Raw genomic sequence first — 21,040 nt, forward strand, 5'->3', positions numbered from 1 at the left:
GAAGTTATAAGAGAGCTAAACAGTCCTCGTCGTTGCGTCCATTCCGCCGGGGGACCAAGGACTTTGTTTGTGCACGGAAGGAATTTTAATTGTGAATGATGAAATGAAATGGACTCTGGTGCAGTGAGTAGTCAAAGACTGTATTTTAATGGCCTGATCAGGCTAAATTTCGACATTTTCCTCCACTTTTATACATTCCCAGAGTTCCGTAATAAGCTGGCTGGCTGGGGACTAAGCCAGCATCACATTATTTTGCAGGCAGGATCATTTCCTGGCTTGAGATCATCACTGACTGAGAAGAACAGTAGTGCCGCTGGCCAGTACACGACGACGACGACGACAATACAACACGGAGACCAACACCCCATAGCTTTTTGGTCACCGGTTGCATTTATGAATGCGATTCCTACGTGGTTGCACTGCCAATCAGGAGCAAAAGTAATCCTCAATCCAATCCGCTGCTTCTTTTTCCTTCACCCAAATAACAAATACAGATTTACAGATCAACTTTCTAATTCCATTCTCATACAAATTGGTTCAGCCCAACGTAAACGATGCGATGCCTGCTTTTTGGTGTGGGGCATGTGCGTGTCATAATCATAATAGTCGAATCGTATTACTGCCTCCAAACGCTTAAAGTGACTCGATTCACTTGAAGCCTTGATGGACATGGGCAGGGTTCCCAAATCAACGCGAGTTGCGATTTTTATTTTGTAAATTTTTGCCGTGATTTATCATCTATTAAATTCGATGCAGTGATAAATCAGGCAAATCAGAAAAAATCTTGTAAACACACAATTTCTTCATGTTCACGTGTGATTCTTGGGTGTCATTTGCAATTTATACGAAAAGTTTAAGTAACACGCGAGAATAAAAAAAATTGCACAAAAACTTCTCCCAACATTTAGCAACCCTGCCCACTTCACTCGTCGTCATTCATCTCATGGGTCTCGCTCTCCAATACAATTTAATTCGCCCCACTGGTCATTGAGATTCTGGTCGAAATGTTATTAACATTTATTGATTGGCTAAATGCAAATAAACGCCCATGTCGCTCTGTCTCTTCTTGGCGGCGGTGTGTTTGTCTGTATATCGACACGAAGGAAATACGTACGTACGTAAGAACTGCTACTACTGATAATCGACGTGATTTGCACACACACACAGATTTATACATCATCTCGATTTTGTTGCTTTCTTGATTGCAATCAATGGTGTAATGAGGATACTTATTCGACGAGTTTTCCGTGTAATACGAGAAGTACCATAAGAACGTGGTGCGAGCGAGAGGACTCGTCATAAAAGCGATTATTGCCTTCTCTTTCGCAGAGGAATAAAGGCATTTATTGCTAACTGTGTCTGACACTAATTGATTTTTTACTGTAAATATTTCCACTACTTTCACATACGATGATCCACATGCTCCACATCAGGCAAACTCCCACCACGATACCTCGCAAGTCGCAAACACGATACTTTATTTTTTTGTGGGTGAAATCCATAAATTGCGAGCGACTCTCTCACACCGTGTCAGTCAGTCAGAGAGTAAGTAAAGTAAGTAAAGTGGAAAAAAATAAGAGTGAGTGGTTGAGTTCGTCGTGGTTTTGATGATTTGCATTTATTTGATCCAATCCATACGGAGAAATATTTATTGAATATGAATCGAATCAGGGGAACGGTTGAGTGAGTGAAATGTGGATGGATACATGCCATCTGTACGGTTTTTATGCCTCGAGTCGTCCTCGTCGCGTTGAGTTAAATGAGTCAAAATCATGTCAAAATATGTACGAAATTAGATTAGATCTCGGAAAATTCGGAGGAGGAGGAAGGAAAAGCTTTTTACTTTTACTTATTTACTCCTTCACTTTAGAATTGGACCAGATTGACGGGATGATTGGCATCAGAAATTGACAATCCGAAACCGCATTTACTAAGTGGCGACGATATGAATACGAGGAGGGAGACATTTTTCTACAATTTCTACCGAGCAGAGAAAATATTTGGGATGAAATCAAACCGCATAAATCATCCCCTCTTGGAAATCCTGGATATTATTATTATGTGTCGAAATTCCATTCCTCCATTCCACCGTGCGGACAGGATCAGAATGACAAATCTCACTCACCCCAACTTTGACCACATATTGGATCAAATTTACAAATTACGGCACCCTCCTCCATCTCCATCCCCTACGATAAGAAGATTCCCACTTTTCCGACATTATTTACCCAGCAACGTTGGTTTCTTCTCCCCCCAATGCGATAGACCAACACGTTATTATGACGACTGCTACCCGGGTGTTAAAGATTAGGTGTGGGCATGTACATGTGTACAAGATTAATATAGATTTCACCACCACTCGTACAACCCGACTCATCAAGTTTATTGCGGACACACATTTTCCTAGAAACGGAAGAAGGGAATCAACCGTTTGTTTATTACCGACCAGACCAGTGACACACCACTCTTGTCGTCATTTCGTTCCTTGCTAATAAGAACAGTGAGACGGAGGGGACACTGGACATATTTGACAACATGAACATTATTATTTTATTTTATGCCTGAGCTCTCTCTCGGACACACAAAGTAGTCGAGGAGGAAATGTATTATTTCGCTCCCTTGTTTCCTTCCTCCTCATCTTGACGACGAGAACGACGAGGAGTAGTCGTCGTCCGTGGACAAATCAACTCGTCGCCCACACCACGAGAGACTCATTACTTGACTCCTCCAAATAAAATGTGAGTACAGCACACCAAGATTTCGGAAGGGAGAAGGGAGGATGAATCATGCCATGTTTTTCGCATTTTTCGTCATCATCATCACAAAGTCGTGCCGCTTAGATATTGACAGCGAGCGAGAGAGAGAGACGAAATAATTTTCATCACGTTCAGGAAATGGGTTTGATCCACATCACACAGCTCCGAGTCATTTAAAACATTACTCAACCAAAAACTGAACCTTTAAGAGTGTGATGATCCTTTAGACCAACCAAACCACCAACCAACATTATCGTCATCATCATCATCATCACATAACACACCGCATAACGAAACTTGCCAAAAGATATATTATACTTTGACTTGACCGTCAACACTGATCGTCGTCGTGGTCGTCGTCATTGCGAGTTGGTCGGTCGGGTCCTAAATACCGTCATAATTTGCATAGTCGACCGAGTTTAGGAAACAGAGAAAAGTTGTCGGACGGCTATCTTCTTCTTCTTCTATGCACACACAACTTGTAACACCTCAAGAAGAAGAAGAAATTAACGTACAAACGAAACCCCACCCGCATGCCGTGGTGCCATGCCATCATGCAATCCAATGCATACATCTAAGGTTTGGTCGATTCTGCATAAAACTTGGTTCTTCGATTCTTCATCTATTCCAACATTTTTATTTACTGGGTTGCTCGCGTAGTGTGTGAGAAGTGAGTAAAAAATGGAAAAAGTTATTAAGAAGGGCCGAAACAGACACCGCCTCTCCTTTAGGATGGTTAATAATGATAAAAAGGCATATTAAGATAAAAGCCGCGTCCGAATTACCACCACCACGGCCATCGCAAAGCAGTACCAGCATCTCAAGGTACACAAGAGTTGATTCACTTCTTGGGGCGATGTTCGTTCGTTCGTGGTGAGCGTTTTTTAGTCAGCAGAGATCGAGTCCAAGAAGAAGAAGAAGCCATGTATGTAATTGCTGGACCGTGGTTGCCACCCTAATAGACTCGCATCTCATAATATTATGCCCCAACTAATCCAACATGCCGACCGAGATGTTGGATTGGATCATTTATTTGGGAAAAGTTGTCTACTTCTTCTTCTACACGAATGCATAGTCAAAGGTTTAAAAAACCATCCGACCGACGCGTCACACACTGCTTGGAGTCTTTCTCCTCCCATGGTGAGAGAGGACTCCTCGGCAAAAATTCTTTGTTCTTCTTGGAATTCCTTGCATCCCAATTACTCACCATTCACGAGGAGAAGAACAAGAGGAAACATGATGCTCAACAAAATCTTGTAGCTCTCTGCAGCACAACAACAATCCACAATCACAATGGGTGGACTTTTAAGAGAGAGAAAAAGGAACCCTTTCTTTTAAGAGGAGAACAATTAGACGGAGAAGATGAGGATAAAATGATGATCATCATCTCGAGAAATATACCTTCTTCTACATACAACCAGCGTTATTAGTGCTTCTTAGGAGGGGAGCTTGCGAGGTTGATAATAACAGATCTTGGTGCCCTTTGGATATGTGGTAGGGACCCATGAGTGTACTAAAACCCTGAAGTAGTTTGACTCCATGGCCACATTTGCGCCCGCCACACCCACTCAAAAATGTCCAAAAAACGCTTTCACCCCAGTTTTCACTCACTCAAATCCACGCCAAAAATCCAATTTTACTCGGATTTTGAAATTTCTTTCACCATTACACTCCCAGATAGTTGCTTTCTTCAATCCAATATCAAACTCAATTTTTTCGAAATTTTTAGTATTTTTAAAATTTAAAATTCTGAATGAGCATTGTTGTAGTCATCAACAAAACAAATTATGTTTGCGAAATAATCATCAATAAAATTGAGTTTGATATTGGATTGAAGAAAGCAACTATCTGGGAGTGTAATGGTGAAAGAAATTTCAAAATCCGAGTAAAATTGGATTTTTGGCGTGGATTTGAGTGAGTGAAAACTGGGGTGAAAGCGTTTTTTGGACATTTTTGAGTGGGTGTGGCGGGCGCAAATGTGGCCATGGAGTCAAACTACTTCAGGGTTTTAGTACACTCATGGGTCCCTACCACATATCCAAAGGGCACCAAGATCTGTTATTATCAACCTCGCAAGCTCCCCTCCTTAGGCAGGTATCCAATCCGCTTTTTACCCTCAATATCCAAAAGACACTCCTCATAGGAAGGCACCACACCACCACCTTCTTCAACTTCAACTTCTCCTTATTATTCCTCGTCTTATTAGTCATTAAGTCGTAATAGTACGAACGCAATAATGATGATGTGGGTGATTACACTCTGCTCTCATTCGTACATAGATATGTTATTTTGTGTTATGCACGCATTCATAACATGAATCATTCCTCTGTTTCTTCCATTTCCTTCCCGACGAGGTAGTGAAGAATAATCGAGGCGATTGTGCCAAAATATTTGTACTTGTTGGGTGGTTTGGTTTGGGGTGAATTTTTCTGCGAGTACGTTTGAGGCGAGCATTCCACTCTTTTCTGTAAGGTAGTAGTAACTGTATGATTATGTCATGGAGGACCAACCCGTCAGTAACACCTTCATCCCCACAAAGTGTGAGAGAGCGTCGTCTTTCTTCCTTTCTTCTTCTTGTGATGAATGCCGCGGCCGCGGCCGCCTCTCCAATTATGCAACACCTCATCAGCACGAAAAACTAACAAAAGTTCACACCACCACGACCACGACTGCTGGACTGGACCATAGGCTATTGGATGATGTTATGTGACCTGGTATTTCCCCCGAGTCTGGGTTTACTTTTGAAGATGGAATTCCATCCATCCATAAGATCAACCCTTTCAGTCCAGCCTTGTATTCTCGAACCTGGCGTGGCGTGGCTTTCATCATCCACCACTCGCTCTGTATTCTTTTTATTATGTATATTTGCTCTCCTTCTTCTTCTGCTTCATCATCATCATTTGCATAATAGTTATGTTACGATAATGATAAAAATAATAATATGGAGAAACGACCGACCAACCGACCGACCCGACGAGAACAAGTCCACAAAAGTACTTACTTACGACGTATTTAGTATTTATTTACCAAGGAAAACTTGCTAAAGAAGAAGAAGAGAGAGGAAAAATTTGAATAGAAATAATGAATTGTGTTCTTCCTTTCTTTCAAATTGATGCTAAATCAAGAAGCGTGAAGATTAGGAGAAAAAGATGAAAAAAATACTCAGCATGATTTTCAACCCGACTTTTACTCCTACAAAAAAAAAGAAGTCAGTCTCACTCTTCTTCTTCTTCTTCGAGTTAGCAGATTTCGGGGAAACATTTTGTTCTTTTATGATGTTGACGACTTCTTTACTTACATATTTCCTTATTTTTCTATCCACGACGACGACGAGGTAAAATAATAACGTGTCTTCGCCCTCCTTTGTCTTGCTTATTCCGGGGGAGAAATAATATGGACCAAAAAGTAAAGTGGGACCAGGATGGCTTTTATGTTGTAAAGGAATGAATCTGAAATATCTATATAGAAAAAAAACTTATTCTCACAACACTTCCAAATCTAAATCCTGGATTTTAGCCGTGGACAGATAAGCGTGGATGTTTGCCCTCTTATCCGTATTACATATTGTGCATCTACAAATACATATCTACATCCCGTAAATAAGGGAAGGGATTGAAAAGGAATAATTTATTAGGGAGCATTAAACAACGTACAAACACACATAGCAGGCATACTTTGAAAATGTTTTTTTTTCTGTCTGCTGCCTTGTCTATATTTTTCACGGATTTTTCTATATGTGTGTATATGAAAGTTGATTTCTTTCTGGTTCTGGTGGTGGTGGTGGTGGGTGTACGGAAATCAGGAATGTTTCTCTTCTGTGAGTTATTAGTTGGAGATAGTCGAGGTTGCTTTGATTCGTTGCACTCACACACGGGTTAGCAGGGTTCGAAAGATCACCTTTTTTCTAAGTTTGTGTCTGAATTTTGTCATGTTATTCCCATTTTTGTGTCAATGGGGGGGAGTCGGTGGTCACGAAATGGCTGGAAAATGGTCTGGGGAGGAAAATAGGGGACGAAAATGGTAAAAATTAGGAGGGAAATTGTTCTTCTGAAGCCACCCTGGGCATAATATGAGAGAGATGAGGCTCGCACGAGAAAATGGAGAATACCTGATTTATTATCCGAGAATAGGCTGACTTTTTACTTTTTCTCTGATTCGAGCATTTAGTTTATGTGTAGTTCGTCGAGTCGTCGTGTTATCGTATCGTATGTGGGGCATAGTGGGTAATGCCATGCCTGGAACGACTTGGCATTTAACCTTTCTCTGCTTATTTTCGATGGAAAACAAATTCTGGATTAGCACGAGGATGCAGAGCGAGAGAGGAATGTGTTTGAAACGAATCTTGTTTCGGCATAAATTATTAAGGGAAATCACAATGGGCTCATCTATTGCAATGTAAAGTTTTTTGAGCTCGTGCCAATTAGCCAACTATCCATGATTCCCTTCTTCCCTGCGATGGAGTTAGCTCCCAGCTCCCACCAACCAAAGTTAAGGACAGAGCAGCATTTTGCAAACAGACGAGGAGAAGAGTTTACTTATTATGGGAGTAGTTCGACTACTTTGGCCAATTCAACTGTCCAACTTTCCAACTTCGATTGGACCACTGTGACATTAAATCTTGGACAATTTGGCAATCACTCATTCCGCATAAGTTATAAAAGATAAGTGGTCCCCCTCCTGGTGCAATTAGGGAGATGGGAATTAAAAATAATTAAATGTCATCCTCATCTCATGACTATGCCGTGCCGACGACCATGCTCAAGCCAACTAGCTCAATAAAAGGTCTCACCCAGGATAGCTGCTCGACTTGAAAGAGTTCCACACTGCAAAAACTTTATTAAATTTCATGCCATTTCCAGAGTAAAAATATCACGGCTGGTTATACATTTATAGTAGATTTACATATATATTTATAGTAGTAATAATTTGCATTATTTCAAATTAGCACAGAAGACTGGTTCACCATGCTTATCATCATGATACGTACAACAAACAGCGACGATGTGGAGGACACAAGATATAGAGAACAAACAACCAATCAAGCCTTGATTAAAATTATAAATATCTTCTTAACGCGTACTTATTTATTCCTACTATGCAGCAATAAACTGAACTATAGCTATGTACATATATGTATGCAAATACTAATAATACTTAATTAAGAGCAAAAAAATGTTAAAATGGTATAAATGGTTCAAAATTGAGGGGGGAGGAGGAGTAGGGTGACGATGGTGATGTAGAGGTCGTTCACAAATTGGCAAAGTGTGGATAGACGAAGAGAGATAGTGAACTTTTGGGTGGAAAAGTTGGCAGGATTTTTTGCAAGTCGTGTCGTATAGGACTTGATAAAGTTAATCCTACACACTCCCAAGAAGAGTCAGCCACTTATCGATTATTTATATAAGCCGAATTATTTTAGACAAAATTTTTATCTCGAAACTTGTACAATTTGGGGAACGACGAGGATGACGATAAGCAAACCATTTATCGTGGTGTGAAGAAAAAGTAAAAAGTAATTACATATTTGTGGTAATAGAAATGGGAAATTTATGGTAATAAATTAGGCCAATTTTTTTAATAGGTCGAACACATTGGAAATTTTGAAAAGTAGGAGATAATTACACAATAATTTTAGGTAGGTTTACAAATCAATAACTTTGAAGTTAAGGGAGAAGGAGACTTGTTTTTGTGGTTGGTATTATTAGTATGGTTGATACTTTGTAAGCCAAAAGTAAATAAATATTATTTCATAAGAAACCTATCTATTGTTACCCTACTACTGAGCACGCAACTCTTTCCCGATGGTGTAGGACACAATCTTATTCCAGTCAATCTTTGTTCGAGTAACAGGTAACAGTCGTCTCAAGGCTTTGAACGTCGTGTCGGACATGGTTTGATAATTCTCGACTGAACAAAGACAAGGGATTTTAGTTAGTTTTAATCATTTAATTTGGTGCATATATTTTTTAATTTGTCTTACTTAATGCGTTATGATACTCGCTCTCCGATGATTCCGCAAGTTTGACAAATTCCAAGGCGAATTCTGACTCGTTCTGTGAAACGGGAACATTAAGTAAAGCAATGTTTTGAAATAACTTTTGCAATGGACGACGAGTAAACAATTTATTGCTACTCACCGCTACTTGAATGGTTTGCTTAATGTCTTTGGAACTGACGAGCTGAACGTTGCCATCCTCATAGTAATGAACCTGGACTTTAACGACGCCCTTAACCTCAACCATCTCGCCGATGGCGGATGGATCGAAACTGACAGTCCATTGTGATCGCCACCGACCATTCCTGCACAAAAGCATGGTCATTCAATATTATAGTTTTGAATCAACACATACATGCAACAATATTTTTTTATAAACTTAAGTATTAACAATAAGTACCAGAAATTCTTCGGTTGGAATTGATGATCCTCAATGCACACAATGACGGTGACAATGCCCCCTGAAGACTTTGAGAAGATGGAATAAACTCCGTGCGGATAATGCTGGGAGACATAAGCTCCAAACTCCGTTTCCAGAGCGGACCTCCATGGCTCACTTTTCTTATCCAAATCGTAAGACTATAACAAAAACAATCAATGTTGAATTAGCAAAAATTTCATTCAATTAAAATTTGCATTTCTTGTTTACCTGAAAGTCCGAAGCCTCCTTCTTCAAGTGGTCGTATTTGAAGGACTGTTTAGTCTTCGGGTCATAAAATCGACCTCCGCCGAGATCGTTATGTTCCGATATTACGACAGGTTGCTCACTCCCTTGAACACGGCACGGCGTCAGCTGGTCTTTATTGTACTGGGCAAATGAACTACATATGAAACAGGGAAAAGAATATAGAAATTATTTTATAAAACCACAACTACCACACAATGACGACTAACATTTACGTATGAATCTATAACATAAAATATATAGTCATCCTCACCTGGAAGCACCTTCTTTGAGTAGTGTGTCATTATTCAAAAGTGTCCTCACATCTGAAAATAGTAATTTTAAATCATAACTAACTCTACAAATTAATCAGCCACTATAATCAATTACTAATTCCTCACCATTGAACACTTCGTTAAATTCGCCCGGCGGAGAATGGAGAATGAAGTCAGACACGATTCGAACCTGAAAACGCAACGAACTTTAATTAACTAAATGTCATAATTAATATTATCATCAGTCACCCACCTTTTCTTCGCTGGTAATTGGTTCATCCAATTCGGACGACGACATTGTTTTGTTGCGAATCAACAAATAATTTGGAAGAACTTGCGCTAATTTCTCCTCCAAAACGCACCCACTCACTACTCCCACCAATAATAATATATCCGCTCCTGCTTCTGCTGATGATGAGGCTTATCTGTCCGATGAGCCACCCACCCAACTATGCACTAACTATTAACTAACTGACTTGACAAGTGTGCAACATTTACTAAAAGTTGTGTTGCTCTGCTGTCAACTCTTTCTCTCTCCTCTCTCTGAAGATAGAAATCCGGTCGTCGGGGTTCCTCAATTTCACTCGATTTGGCCCGATGGATGGCAGCCTCTTCACATTTCGAAGCTTTCAACCGACTCAATTTGCCCATTCGAGTGCAAGCAATTCACGTATTATGGTAAAAAAGTAGTCTCAATTTCCCCACAATTTATAGCAAAAAATCTCAACAAAAAATTTATTTCTCGCACGAATAAACCAATAACAAGCATGATATTTTCGTAATTTTGTATAAAAATCATGATTAAAAAACAAAATAATAAAATTATTATTAAAAAAAGCCCAAGAATTGACATCTCGTTTATTGTCTCGGAGTAAGTTTGACCCGAAGCTGCTCGTTCGGATGGAGAGCGACCGATGCGATCGGAAGTTGAGTGGGGTTATCGAGCGGAGTGATGTCAAAATTTTTCACCATGGCGAGAATTAAACCTTCCGTGACCTTTTCGACAAGCTGATAACCCATGCAGGCCCTCTTTCCGTAGGAAAATGGGAAGAAATGAGCCGGCTTTTTAAACCGACCGTTACCTCCGTCCAGTAAAAATCGTTCCGGGATGAATTCGTCGGGCCTTTCCCATAAGTCGTGGCTGGAGTTGAGGTCGTAATTGTTTATCATGATCATGGTTCCTTTATTGATGGGATAACCTGCAAATATGATAAGGTGTTATCATCACCATTCAGTAAAATGTAGTACCATTATTAAGTGTTAACCTCCAATGGAGGAATTGCAAGAGGCAACATGAGGCACGATGGGGGATGAAGTTCTTCTTAACGTCTCATAAATCACGGCTTGAATATATTCCTTATTACCTTGCTCGAAATGCTGGAGAAATTGATACAAGTTTTTAAAAAGGTAAGTTAACAATGACAAGTTCTCATAAAAATTAAACAAACGACTCAGAATTAAAGACAATTTTAAATAAATACCTTGACATAAATTTTGTCCGACATTCCAGGAGAATCTGCAATCTCTACGATAGCTCTGCAAAGTAGATTCGATACGGCACAATGTCCACCCAAAAAGTCTTCCAATTCGTACAAAACTTGGTCCTGTGTGAGTCTATTTTTTGGCTCGGCCTCTTCCAAATGAGTTAACAAAATATCTACGAAATCAATCGGATTGTCCTTGTCGAGTTGAGCTCTGCAAGAAATATGTAACTTTGAAGAACTAGGAACAAACTTTTTGAAGCAAAAGATACACAAGAAATTGACCAACTCACGCGTGAGGAACTATAATCCGATTGATTACATACTGTCGAATCTCCGTCCCCATGTTGGCCAGGGCGGAGAGATGTTGCTTAAAAACTGGGGCAAGAAACGGCAACACGTCAGTCGCATGACTTTGATTAATTTCCCAGAAAATGTCATCAAACAACTTGACGACTCGGTCAAACTCTGCATCTTCCTCCCACTCGGTGACAACTTTGGAGCAGAAAAAGTCAAAGAAAATGTTTCCACAGGCTTTTTGTAAGTTCAACTTGAGATTAGGACAACTTTCTCCGAGGCCAATATCACTACGAATGTGCGCCATGAGGATGTCCGTCGTGGTTTGTAACGCCGTTTCAACCCGGTCGGCGAAGAGACCCGTGTGACAAAATCTTCGGGCCAGGGAACGTCTCGTTTTTTGGACGCTGGACCAATCACAGAATGCCAAGGCTGTGAATATGTGTCACCATTACCGTTCATAAATATACATATTTGATATTTTTGACACTATTTTTGCAAATACTTTATTCGCAACTCACAGTTGTCCTTATTGTCTCCGAAGAGGATCGAGTAGCGGAGAAAGTTTGGCCGGTCGCCAAAGTCGGACCCCTTCTGCATGAGGACCTCTTTGATAAGAGGGAGCGAATTGACCACAACAGTTTCCACCGAACCGAGATACAGTTTGTAAATGTCGCCATACTTTTTGGACAGCTTGGTCAGTTCTATTATTGGATTTCTGCGGAAATCAGAACAAAAAGTGATATATTTTGATCAGTCAAATCGACATTTGAGGACATGTTACTTGAGACATGTATTTATTTGTGCAAACTTTCGCCATTCCTGCATGACGAAAATACATATATCATAAACTAAAATTCACGTGAATGGCTTTCTGAAATATGTTAAATACATATTTTTACTAAAAAGTAACAACTAAATTCATTAAGAATTAATCTAAACGTTAAGTTGGTAAGTAAACTGCAACGAAAATAACAACAATTTCATGAGAATGAACAATACTGAGAAAAGAACTCCAAGTAATAATAGTCACAAAAAGACCTTGGACTTGCAACTCTTTATGGAAAATGTACAGTTAGCATCACACCGGTATAAACCGGACTGCTTTGGACTTGACCATGGCGCAGTAGCAATAAAAAATTTGGTTAGTTGATCAACATACCCTTGAAAGAGGTAGAGATGTCCTATTATTGGCATCCTGGCCGGGGATGGGAGTACCTTCACCGTGTTATTTTCATTGGTTGTGTGACACGTCCCATTTCCATTCTTAGCGGATCCTCCTCCACGGAACGGTGACCTTCTCACCAAGCTGAGAATCAGTACGGACACAATCAACGCCAAGGTCAAAGCCGGCCAGGACCAAAATATCAAATCCATGGCTAACTAAGGAATAAAATTCCTTATTATTATCGATCAATTTAGTCAATTTTATTTTATGCAGAGAAAGTGAAAACCAGTTCCGTCAGACCCATTAAAATTGAACTTGAGCCAGAACTTTCTGGTCTGGATGGATTAATTTTTTATGGATAATTTCAGTTTAAAATGCAGCTCGTTCTCACTGATAGCATTTCCTGAGAAGATGAAGAATGTTTGAAAATGTTTCTCGGGGGCATTTTAAATATGGGGCAGGAGGGCAGTAGTACGTCTTCTACCCTAATTTATTCTCAGCCACACTTTCTGCATATTAATGTTCTTAGGGAAAGGGAACTTGAAATTTGGGCCTCATTCATTGCCCTAGGACCTGGATCAGGAAGGGGAGACGGATTTAATGGCCCATCTCTTTTGATATCAAACTAATCAGGCAGGGGTGGTGAATTTGGAGCAAAAAGTGCAATAAATTCTCTCCGGGGGCGTGGTGGATGAATGCTCAAGCTTTTTTAAACAAGTCTAACTACCTGCTGCACTGGAGGAGACGACTCTCGAGTTCTGTGGAAGGTAACGAAATGGATTTTTACTTTCTCACTTTTTAAATTTTTTCACAACAGACACTTTTTTAGAAAATTTATCGATCGATGATGTGAACGCGGACAATTCCAGTCGCCTAATGAAAGAGGATTCAATCCATTCGGCTGGTTTTAAGTTGGTAAAAGAAGTCCGACGTGGATACAATAAACTTATTACGCGGAACGGCCTTATAGAAGCAACCAAATTTTCAAGTGCAACAAGACCCTCCAATTTTATACAAAAGACACATTATTAAACATTTTGACTTCAACAGGAGGATTATCAACCGCAGTAATGTTGGAGCAAGCGGTTCAAGTATAAAATAAGAAGGGTAATAAAAATGGGACACTCAATTGTCACCTTATTTCTTCGACGCAGCACTTTAATGGGTCTCAAAGGTTGCTAAAAAGTCTGGATTTTCACAAAGTGATAAACTTATAAATAAACGCGACCAATGCGTACATTTTATCCAGTCGTGGTGGTTGTGTAATAAGAAAAATATTTGAGAGGCCGGTAATACACGGCAGACAGCAATTGAAACTGAAACATTGACAGACCAGAAGACTAGACCAGTTCAAATCTTTACAATACACCTAGTACCAAATTTATCTAAAACTATGCAATTAAAACTATGCAAATAATTATGTATGCATTTATTATGGAACATCATATCACATCTAACTAACTTTCGCCCAGATTACCCAGATTATGGATATTAAGTTGAGCATGTGTAGATAGCATTTACATATTCGTTTGTACTATCTATAATAATTTTACATAGAATGCCAACAAAATTGGACTAATTATTGATTACTTACAGGTAATTTGTTTATTCTTCCAAATAATAAGTTTTATACATATATAACGAAATCATTTCGTCGAAATGGAGATGAGATTCTTTGTCTTATTCAGAACTCTGAATTGGCCGAAGGGCAAGCAAGGCAAGTCGAGACTATGATTATTGGGTGAGCCGATGAGATGGCCACTTTCAATTTCATTTGATGATAAACAGCAACACGTATCTGAAATCGATCACTTTCAGATATATTCTTCGGAAACTTTAAATATTTTATGCGTCTCATGTAAATATTTCCATTTTACAAATATAGTTAAATAATTCCCTAAAAACTACATAGATCAAAAAAAGTAAATATCGTCATCATTTCCAACCAAAAAAACCCACCTGCGACACAGCCAGGAAGGTATATTTATAAGGACAATCTCGATAATAAAATAAATTCTTCAATTTGAAGGTCAAAATCTGTTTTTTTTACTACTCTCCTACACCAACCAAAGCTTTATTTAATTTATTGTGGTCCACATTTCATGGCCAAGTTTAGAATTCATTTAGGTATATGTGAATACAGTAGTAAAATAAAAGTCTCAATAAATATGGGTCCAATCGGAGCATCGCAATCTTAAAAGTCGGTCAACCTTTCAGAACTCACGATTTAACACGGTCAGTGAGACAACAATGACACCAACCAACCAACTGGGCTGGAGAGTGAGACACTTATTCAAGTTGAGGGCTACTACAAGACACCAAATTAAGGTTTATTTTACAACTATGTATTAATAACAACGGCCAAGTCTACCACTTGTACTTATTTATTTGCGTCCCAAGACTGCAATTATCAGGGTATCATCATTATTCCACCCATTTTCCACACTGTTAATTGCATGTGCATACATACACAACAAAAATGGACAATGGATAAGAATCACTTAAAAAAGTAGACTAAACACCTATTCAACTATATTTGTGTGCGTTATTTATTGCATCCTTTTTGTCTGCTTAGTTTGTGAAAAGGTTAATATACACAAGTATTGTTGGTTTGAGATTCTAAAAATTTGTGAGAATTAACTAAGGATGAAAAATATTCGGGATTCAAGTTGTGGAGTTCCGGATAAGATGTAATCTTATCGGGCAAGGATTTTTAAGCATAACTAAAATAAAAATTATCTCATACAAATTAGGATATTAGCTTTCAGGATAATTATGACTCTGGTTTTTGCTCCTCACTTGGTTTCTGGTTCGTGGAGGCCACCTGTGGACGAATCTCCGCAATCCCGGGTTGCTGCTTCCCGTTAAGGATAGTTCAGGCAGATTTTCTCTTATGCGCGACCCTTCCTCAAGGCACCTCTTGATAAGCACCCCACCTTATCAAGCCATCACACTCAGCATACTCGTCATCCACGCGCTTATCATGCTTATCAGGTACAATTTCTCCACGAAATATGTAATCGCTCCCCCACCTTGTTAAAGACCGGCTTTTCAAAGACCAATACTTCATTCAGTGCTTCATTCTACGTTCATTCTTCGTGCGTAGTGGAGTGACGGCTTTTCGCTCCAATAAAATTTTGAAGAAATTTAAAATTTGGACTGTAAATTGAGTCGTAATGTACGATCCGGAGGATGGTAAGTGGGGCGGACTCGATTTTTAGAGGGGGAAAAGGCTTTTCGAGGTGATAATCGTTCTTCTTCTGGTTATCTTTGCAGAGGGAGAAGAGGAGGGAGCTTCAGCCGAGTTGTGGCAGGAGGCCTGTTGGATCGTTATCAATGCGTATTTCGATGAAAAAGGTCTCGTCCGGCAGCAGCTCGACTCCTTTGATGAGTTTATTCAAATGTCGGTGCAAAGAATTGTGGAGGACTCGCCCGTAGTGGACTTACAAGCTGAGGCACAGCACATGGGGGGAGAAGTGGATACGCCGGTGAGTTTCGTACTTTATTTAAAATTTAGGTCAAATTAAGTGATGGTTTGTGGAGAATATATATATAAAATCGTTACTCTTTTTTGTATTACAGGCGCGCTATGTTCTCAGATTTGAGCAGATCTATCTCTCCAAGCCGACTCATTGGGAGAAGGACGGCGCCCCCTCAGCTATGATGCCTAATGAGGCGAGATTGCGAAACCTGACATATTCTGCTCCCCTATACGTAGACATTACCAAGACAGTCGTGAGGGAGGAGACGGTAAAAGTTCCACATCCGAAGACGTTCATTGGGAAAATTCCTATCATGTTGAGGTCGACTTACTGCATCTTGAGTGGTCTTTCGGATCGAGATCTTACAGAGTTGAATGAATGTCCGTTGGATCCGGGTGGTTATTTTGTAGTTAATGGATCTGAAAAGGTACAGGGCTAGATTCTAATATTTTTGCTAATTTTTTGTTAAACGAATTAAATTTAAAAAATGTGAAACGGTTTAGGAGTAAATTAAATAATCTAATGAACAATTTTATTTTTTTACAATAGGTTTTAATCGCTCAAGAGAAAATGGCGACAAACACGGTCTACGTGTTCAGTATGAAGGACTCCAAGTATGCGTACAAAGCTGAAATCAGATCTTGTCTGGAGCACTCGTCTCGGCCAACTAGCACACTCTGGGTGAACATGATGTCTCGCGGTGGACAAACGATGAAAAAGACGTCCATCGGACAGAAGATTATTGCAGTAATTCCCTATATCAAGCAGGAAATTCCTATCATGATCGTCTTTCGAGCTTTGGGCTTCGTGGCGGATCGCGATATCTTAGAACACATCATCTACGATTTTGACGACCCGGAAATGATGGAGATGGTCAAGCCCTCGCTGGATGAGGCGTTCGTGGTCCAAGAACAAAATGTGGCTTTAAACTTTATCGGTTAGTTTGTTAATTTAATAATTCTTAAGTTAAATTTTGACTTAATCAGCAAATTACCGATGTGAATTTAATTTTCTAAAGGTGCAAGAGGGGCGAAACCCGGAGTGACACGTGAGAAGCGTATTCGATATGCGAAAGAAATCCTCCAAAAGGAAATGTTGCCTCACGTCGGTGTCTCAGACTTTTGTGAAACTAAGAAGGCCTACTTTTTGGGCTACATGGTCCATCGCCTCCTTCTAGCTGCACTTGGCCGACGAGAGTTGGATGATCGAGATCACTACGGGAATAAGCGTCTCGATTTAGCTGGTCCACTCTTGGCTTTTCTGTTTAGAGGACTGTTCAAGAACCTGACTAAAGAAATCAGAATGTATGCACAAAAGTTTATCGATAAAGGGAAAGACTTTAATCTGGAACTCGCCATCAAGACGAGAATCATCACTGATGGACTTAAATACTCATTGGCCACTGGTAATTGGGGTGATCAAAAGAAGGCCCATCAAGCCAGAGCAGGCGTGTCACAGGTGAATAGTTTAATAGGACTAATTAATTAATAAATAGTTGACAAAGAATGCATTATTGAATTAACTTTTAAAATTTCGTATTTGTCTCAGGTGTTGAACCGACTCACTTTTGCCTCTACTTTATCTCACTTGCGTCGCGTAAACAGTCCAATTGGTCGCGACGGGAAGTTGGCGAAGCCACGTCAATTACATAATACATTATGGGGAATGATCTGTCCTGCCGAAACTCCAGAAGGGGCGGCCGTTGGTCTAGTCAAGAATCTGGCTTTGATGGCCTACATTTCTGTGGGGTCACAACCCAGCCCAATTCTCGAGTTCTTGGAGGAGTGGTCAATGGAGAATTTAGAAGAAATTGCGCCTTCAGCCATTGCCGAGTGAGTAAATCTAGCTCAACTACTAGTAACCAGTGTCGAATTCTATGTATAGTACGTAATTATTGTGTACTGTGTTTAATTAATGTTATCTTAATTAATTCCAGTGCCACTAAAATCTTTGTCAACGGTTGCTGGGTCGGCATACATCGAGACCCTGAACAGTTGATGACAACTCTGCGAAAGCTACGTCGCCAAATGGACATCATCGTCTCTGAAGTATCAATGGTTCGTGACATTCGTGATCGTGAAATTCGAATTTACACCGACGCTGGTAGAATTTGTCGTCCCCTTCTGATTGTTGAGAATGGGAAGTTGCTGCTCAAAAAACGCCACATTGATATGTTAAAGGAGCGAGAATACAATAATTACGGGTGAGTAATAAACCCTGCTAATTTTGGCCTTTTACAATTTCTTTCTTTTTACGGTGTAAGAAAAATGATGATTTTACTTGGCTGTGTCTGAGAGATCGGTGACGTTAACTTTGTAATTAAATTCTGATGATGTAGGATATTGCTTACTATGCCATGAACTATTTTTTTATTTTGTCGATTATGTAGCATTCGCTTCATATATTTCATTTTGTTCTTAAAGTTGGCAAGATCTGGTGGCTCGAGGAGTAGTCGAGTACATCGACACTATGGAAGAAGAGACAGTGATGATTACCATGAATCCCGATGATTTAACTCAAGACCAGCGGTACGCGTATTGTACCACGTACACACATTGTGAAATTCACCCAGCCATGATTTTGGGTGTTTGCGCTTCCATCATTCCGTTTCCTGATCACAATCAGTCTCCTCGTAACACTTACCAAGTACGAAAACCGATAATTATAACAGATGAATAATAATTTGTTGATTGCTTTTGTATGGCGATATTCAATTAAGTTTTGATTACTAGAGTGCTATGGGTAAACAAGCCATGGGAGTTTACATTACGAATTACCACGTGCGGATGGACACCCTCGCCCACGTCCTCTACTACCCACAAAAGCCTCTTGTAACTACTCGATCCATGGAGTACCTCCGGTTCAGAGAGCTTCCAGCCGGAATAAACAGCATTGTCGCGATCGCCTGTTACACCGGGTACAATCAGGAGGACTCTGTTATTCTCAATGCGTCGGCAGTGGATCGAGGCTTTTTCAGATCTGTATTCTTCCGGTCTTACAAAGATCAGGAATCTAAGCGAATTGGGGACCAGGAAGAGCAATTTGAAAAGCCGCAGCGCCATAGCTGTCAAGGGATGAGAAATGCAATTTACGACAAATTGGATAACGACGGAATCATCGCGCCTGGCGTTCGCGTCTCTGGGGATGATGTGATTATCGGTATGTTAATTAATCGTCGTTGGCCAAAAAAGAAATGTGTATGTTAATTTCGCATTATGGTTTTCAGGTAAAACTATTACTCTCCCCGAAACGGAGGACGAATTCCAAGAAGCAAATCGTCGCTATGTGAAACGAGACGCGTCCACATTTCTACGAAACTCAGAAACCGGTATCGTCGATCAGGTTATGATCACTTTGAATGCTGAAGGCTACAAATTTTGTAAGATTCGCGTCCGTTCGGTGCGTATCCCTCAAATTGGAGACAAGTTTGCTTCTCGGCATGGGCAAAAGGGAACATGTGGTATTCAATATCGGCAAGAGGTACGGAAACTGACTGGCGTACTCAATTAAAATTCTTGTATCGACAAAGCAATCTCAACTTTCTTTTCTCAACTTTTCTTGTCTATTTCATCATTCTTTAGGACATGCCGTTCACTTGTGAGGGGATAGCACCCGATATAATAATCAATCCTCACGCCATCCCGTCTCGGATGACAATCGGCCATTTGATCGAGTGTCTCCAGGGGAAGGTGTCATCAAACAAAGGAGAAATCGGGGACGCCACCCCTTTCAACGATGCCGTCAACGTCCAAAAGATCTCAAATATTCTCCAGGAATATGGCTATCAGCTCCGAGGAAATGAGATCCTGTATTGTGGTCATACAGGGAGAAAAATCAATGCTCATACCTTCTTGGGCCCAACCTATTATCAAGTATGTAGCACTTGTGCTTTGTTATTTTATAAAGTAGAATGGAATGGAATGTCAATATGAATTTTCCATTTTCTTGACAGAGACTTAAGCACATGGTGGACGATAAGATTCACTCGAGAGCTAGAGGACCAGTCCAGATCCTTGTGCGTCAACCCATGGAGGGCCGAGCTCGTGATGGTGGTCTCCGATTCGGTGAGATGGAACGGGATTGCCAGATTTCTCATGGAGCTGCCCAGTTTTTGAGGGAGCGCTTATTCGAGGTGAGTGGTCATATAAGTTGCTAAAAGTTTGAAGTTAGATGGGTCTGGAAATGGCGAAGATTTTGAAATTTGAGCACAAATAAAACAACACGAGATTGAAAAAAATAGATTCAATCCTATAAGACATTTTGTAGAGTTGAATATAACAAGTTGTTCTTTACCACATTTTTTCAGGTCTCGGATCCGTACCGAATTCATATTTGTGATCTATGTGGACTTATTGCCATTGCTAATCTGCGAAGTAAGACGTTCGAGTGTCGGGGTTGTAAAAATAAGACACAGGTAAAAATAAATACGTCTTTGGTAACTTTTTTTCTGTTTTGAGTGTGAGAAATATGATGATTTTACTTGGCTGTGTCTGAGAGATCGGTGACGTGTATTTTGTAATTAAATTCTGATCTATATTTTAATGAAATTAATTCCTTCAATTAATTTGATTTCCTATTTATTTTAATTTAAAATTATACTTTTCTACTTCCAGATTTCTCAAGTCCGACTTCCCTACGCAGCCAAACTTCTCTTCCAAGAGTTGATGTCGATGAACATCGCCCCTCGTCTGATGGTGTTATAAATCTTTTCTAAACAAAACTGGACTGACGATATCTTTTTGATGACTCTAACTTAAGTATTTAGCACAATGTTATTTTTTTTCTGAAAGTATTACAAAACTTGTTGATGTGTGAATGAAAAGTAAATGATAACTTATATATGACCATTTGTACCAGTGTAAGCCATTTTTGTATAACAGAAATAAATGATAAGAAAATGACAATCCTTTGAAAATTACAAC

The 21,040-nt window shown here is 39.8% G+C and overlaps 3 protein-coding genes across 6 annotated transcripts; 1 reads left to right on the forward strand and 2 right to left on the reverse strand.

Annotated features, from left to right (window-relative positions):
• Nucleotides 1-7,558: 7,558 nt before the first annotated feature.
• On the reverse strand, nt 7,559-10,239 carry LOC110863514 (F-actin-capping protein subunit alpha). Its single transcript, XM_022112849.2, has 8 exons — nt 9,944-10,239; nt 9,817-9,880; nt 9,690-9,741; nt 9,401-9,572; nt 9,152-9,330; nt 8,894-9,056; nt 8,737-8,809; nt 7,559-8,663 (listed from the first exon to the last, which is right to left on the reverse strand). Exons 1-8 carry the CDS (start codon nt 9,986-9,988, stop codon nt 8,533-8,535), a joined length of 879 nt encoding a protein of 292 aa, XP_021968541.1. The 5' UTR covers nt 9,989-10,239; the 3' UTR covers nt 7,559-8,532.
• A 158-nt stretch (nt 10,240-10,397) lies between these two features.
• LOC110855898 (cytochrome P450 307a1) lies at nt 10,398-13,956 on the reverse strand. Of its 4 annotated transcripts, none has more exons than XM_022104318.2 (7): nt 13,364-13,956; nt 12,631-12,847; nt 11,990-12,186; nt 11,465-11,900; nt 11,172-11,385; nt 10,956-11,067; nt 10,398-10,889 (listed from the first exon to the last, which is right to left on the reverse strand). In XM_022104318.2, exons 2-7 carry the CDS (start codon nt 12,843-12,845, stop codon nt 10,549-10,551), a joined length of 1,515 nt encoding a protein of 504 aa, XP_021960010.1. In that variant the 5' UTR covers nt 12,846-12,847; nt 13,364-13,956; the 3' UTR covers nt 10,398-10,548. The 4 variants fall into 4 exon arrangements, with proteins under 4 accessions (XP_021960010.1, XP_021960002.1, XP_021960019.1 ...); XM_022104310.2 differs by having other exon boundaries at nt 12,631-12,851; XM_022104327.2 differs by having other exon boundaries at nt 12,631-12,777; nt 13,364-13,955.
• Nucleotides 13,957-15,697: 1,741 nt separating this feature from the next.
• Nucleotides 15,698-21,022, forward strand: LOC110855890 (DNA-directed RNA polymerase II subunit RPB2). The gene is made up of 14 exons (XM_022104300.2): nt 15,698-15,831; nt 15,913-16,124; nt 16,219-16,545; nt 16,668-17,055; nt 17,137-17,576; nt 17,667-17,950; nt 18,055-18,321; nt 18,542-18,764; nt 18,851-19,277; nt 19,345-19,598; nt 19,700-19,990; nt 20,071-20,250; nt 20,425-20,532; nt 20,732-21,022. Exons 1-14 carry the CDS (start codon nt 15,813-15,815, stop codon nt 20,819-20,821), a joined length of 3,510 nt encoding a protein of 1,169 aa, XP_021959992.1. The 5' UTR covers nt 15,698-15,812; the 3' UTR covers nt 20,822-21,022.
• Nucleotides 21,023-21,040: the final 18 nt, after the last annotated feature.

This window comes from Folsomia candida, unplaced genomic scaffold, assembly GCF_002217175.1.
Source record: "Folsomia candida strain VU population unplaced genomic scaffold, ASM221717v1 Fcan01_Sc001, whole genome shotgun sequence".
Lineage (NCBI taxonomy): Eukaryota > Metazoa > Arthropoda > Collembola > Entomobryomorpha > Isotomidae > Folsomia > Folsomia candida.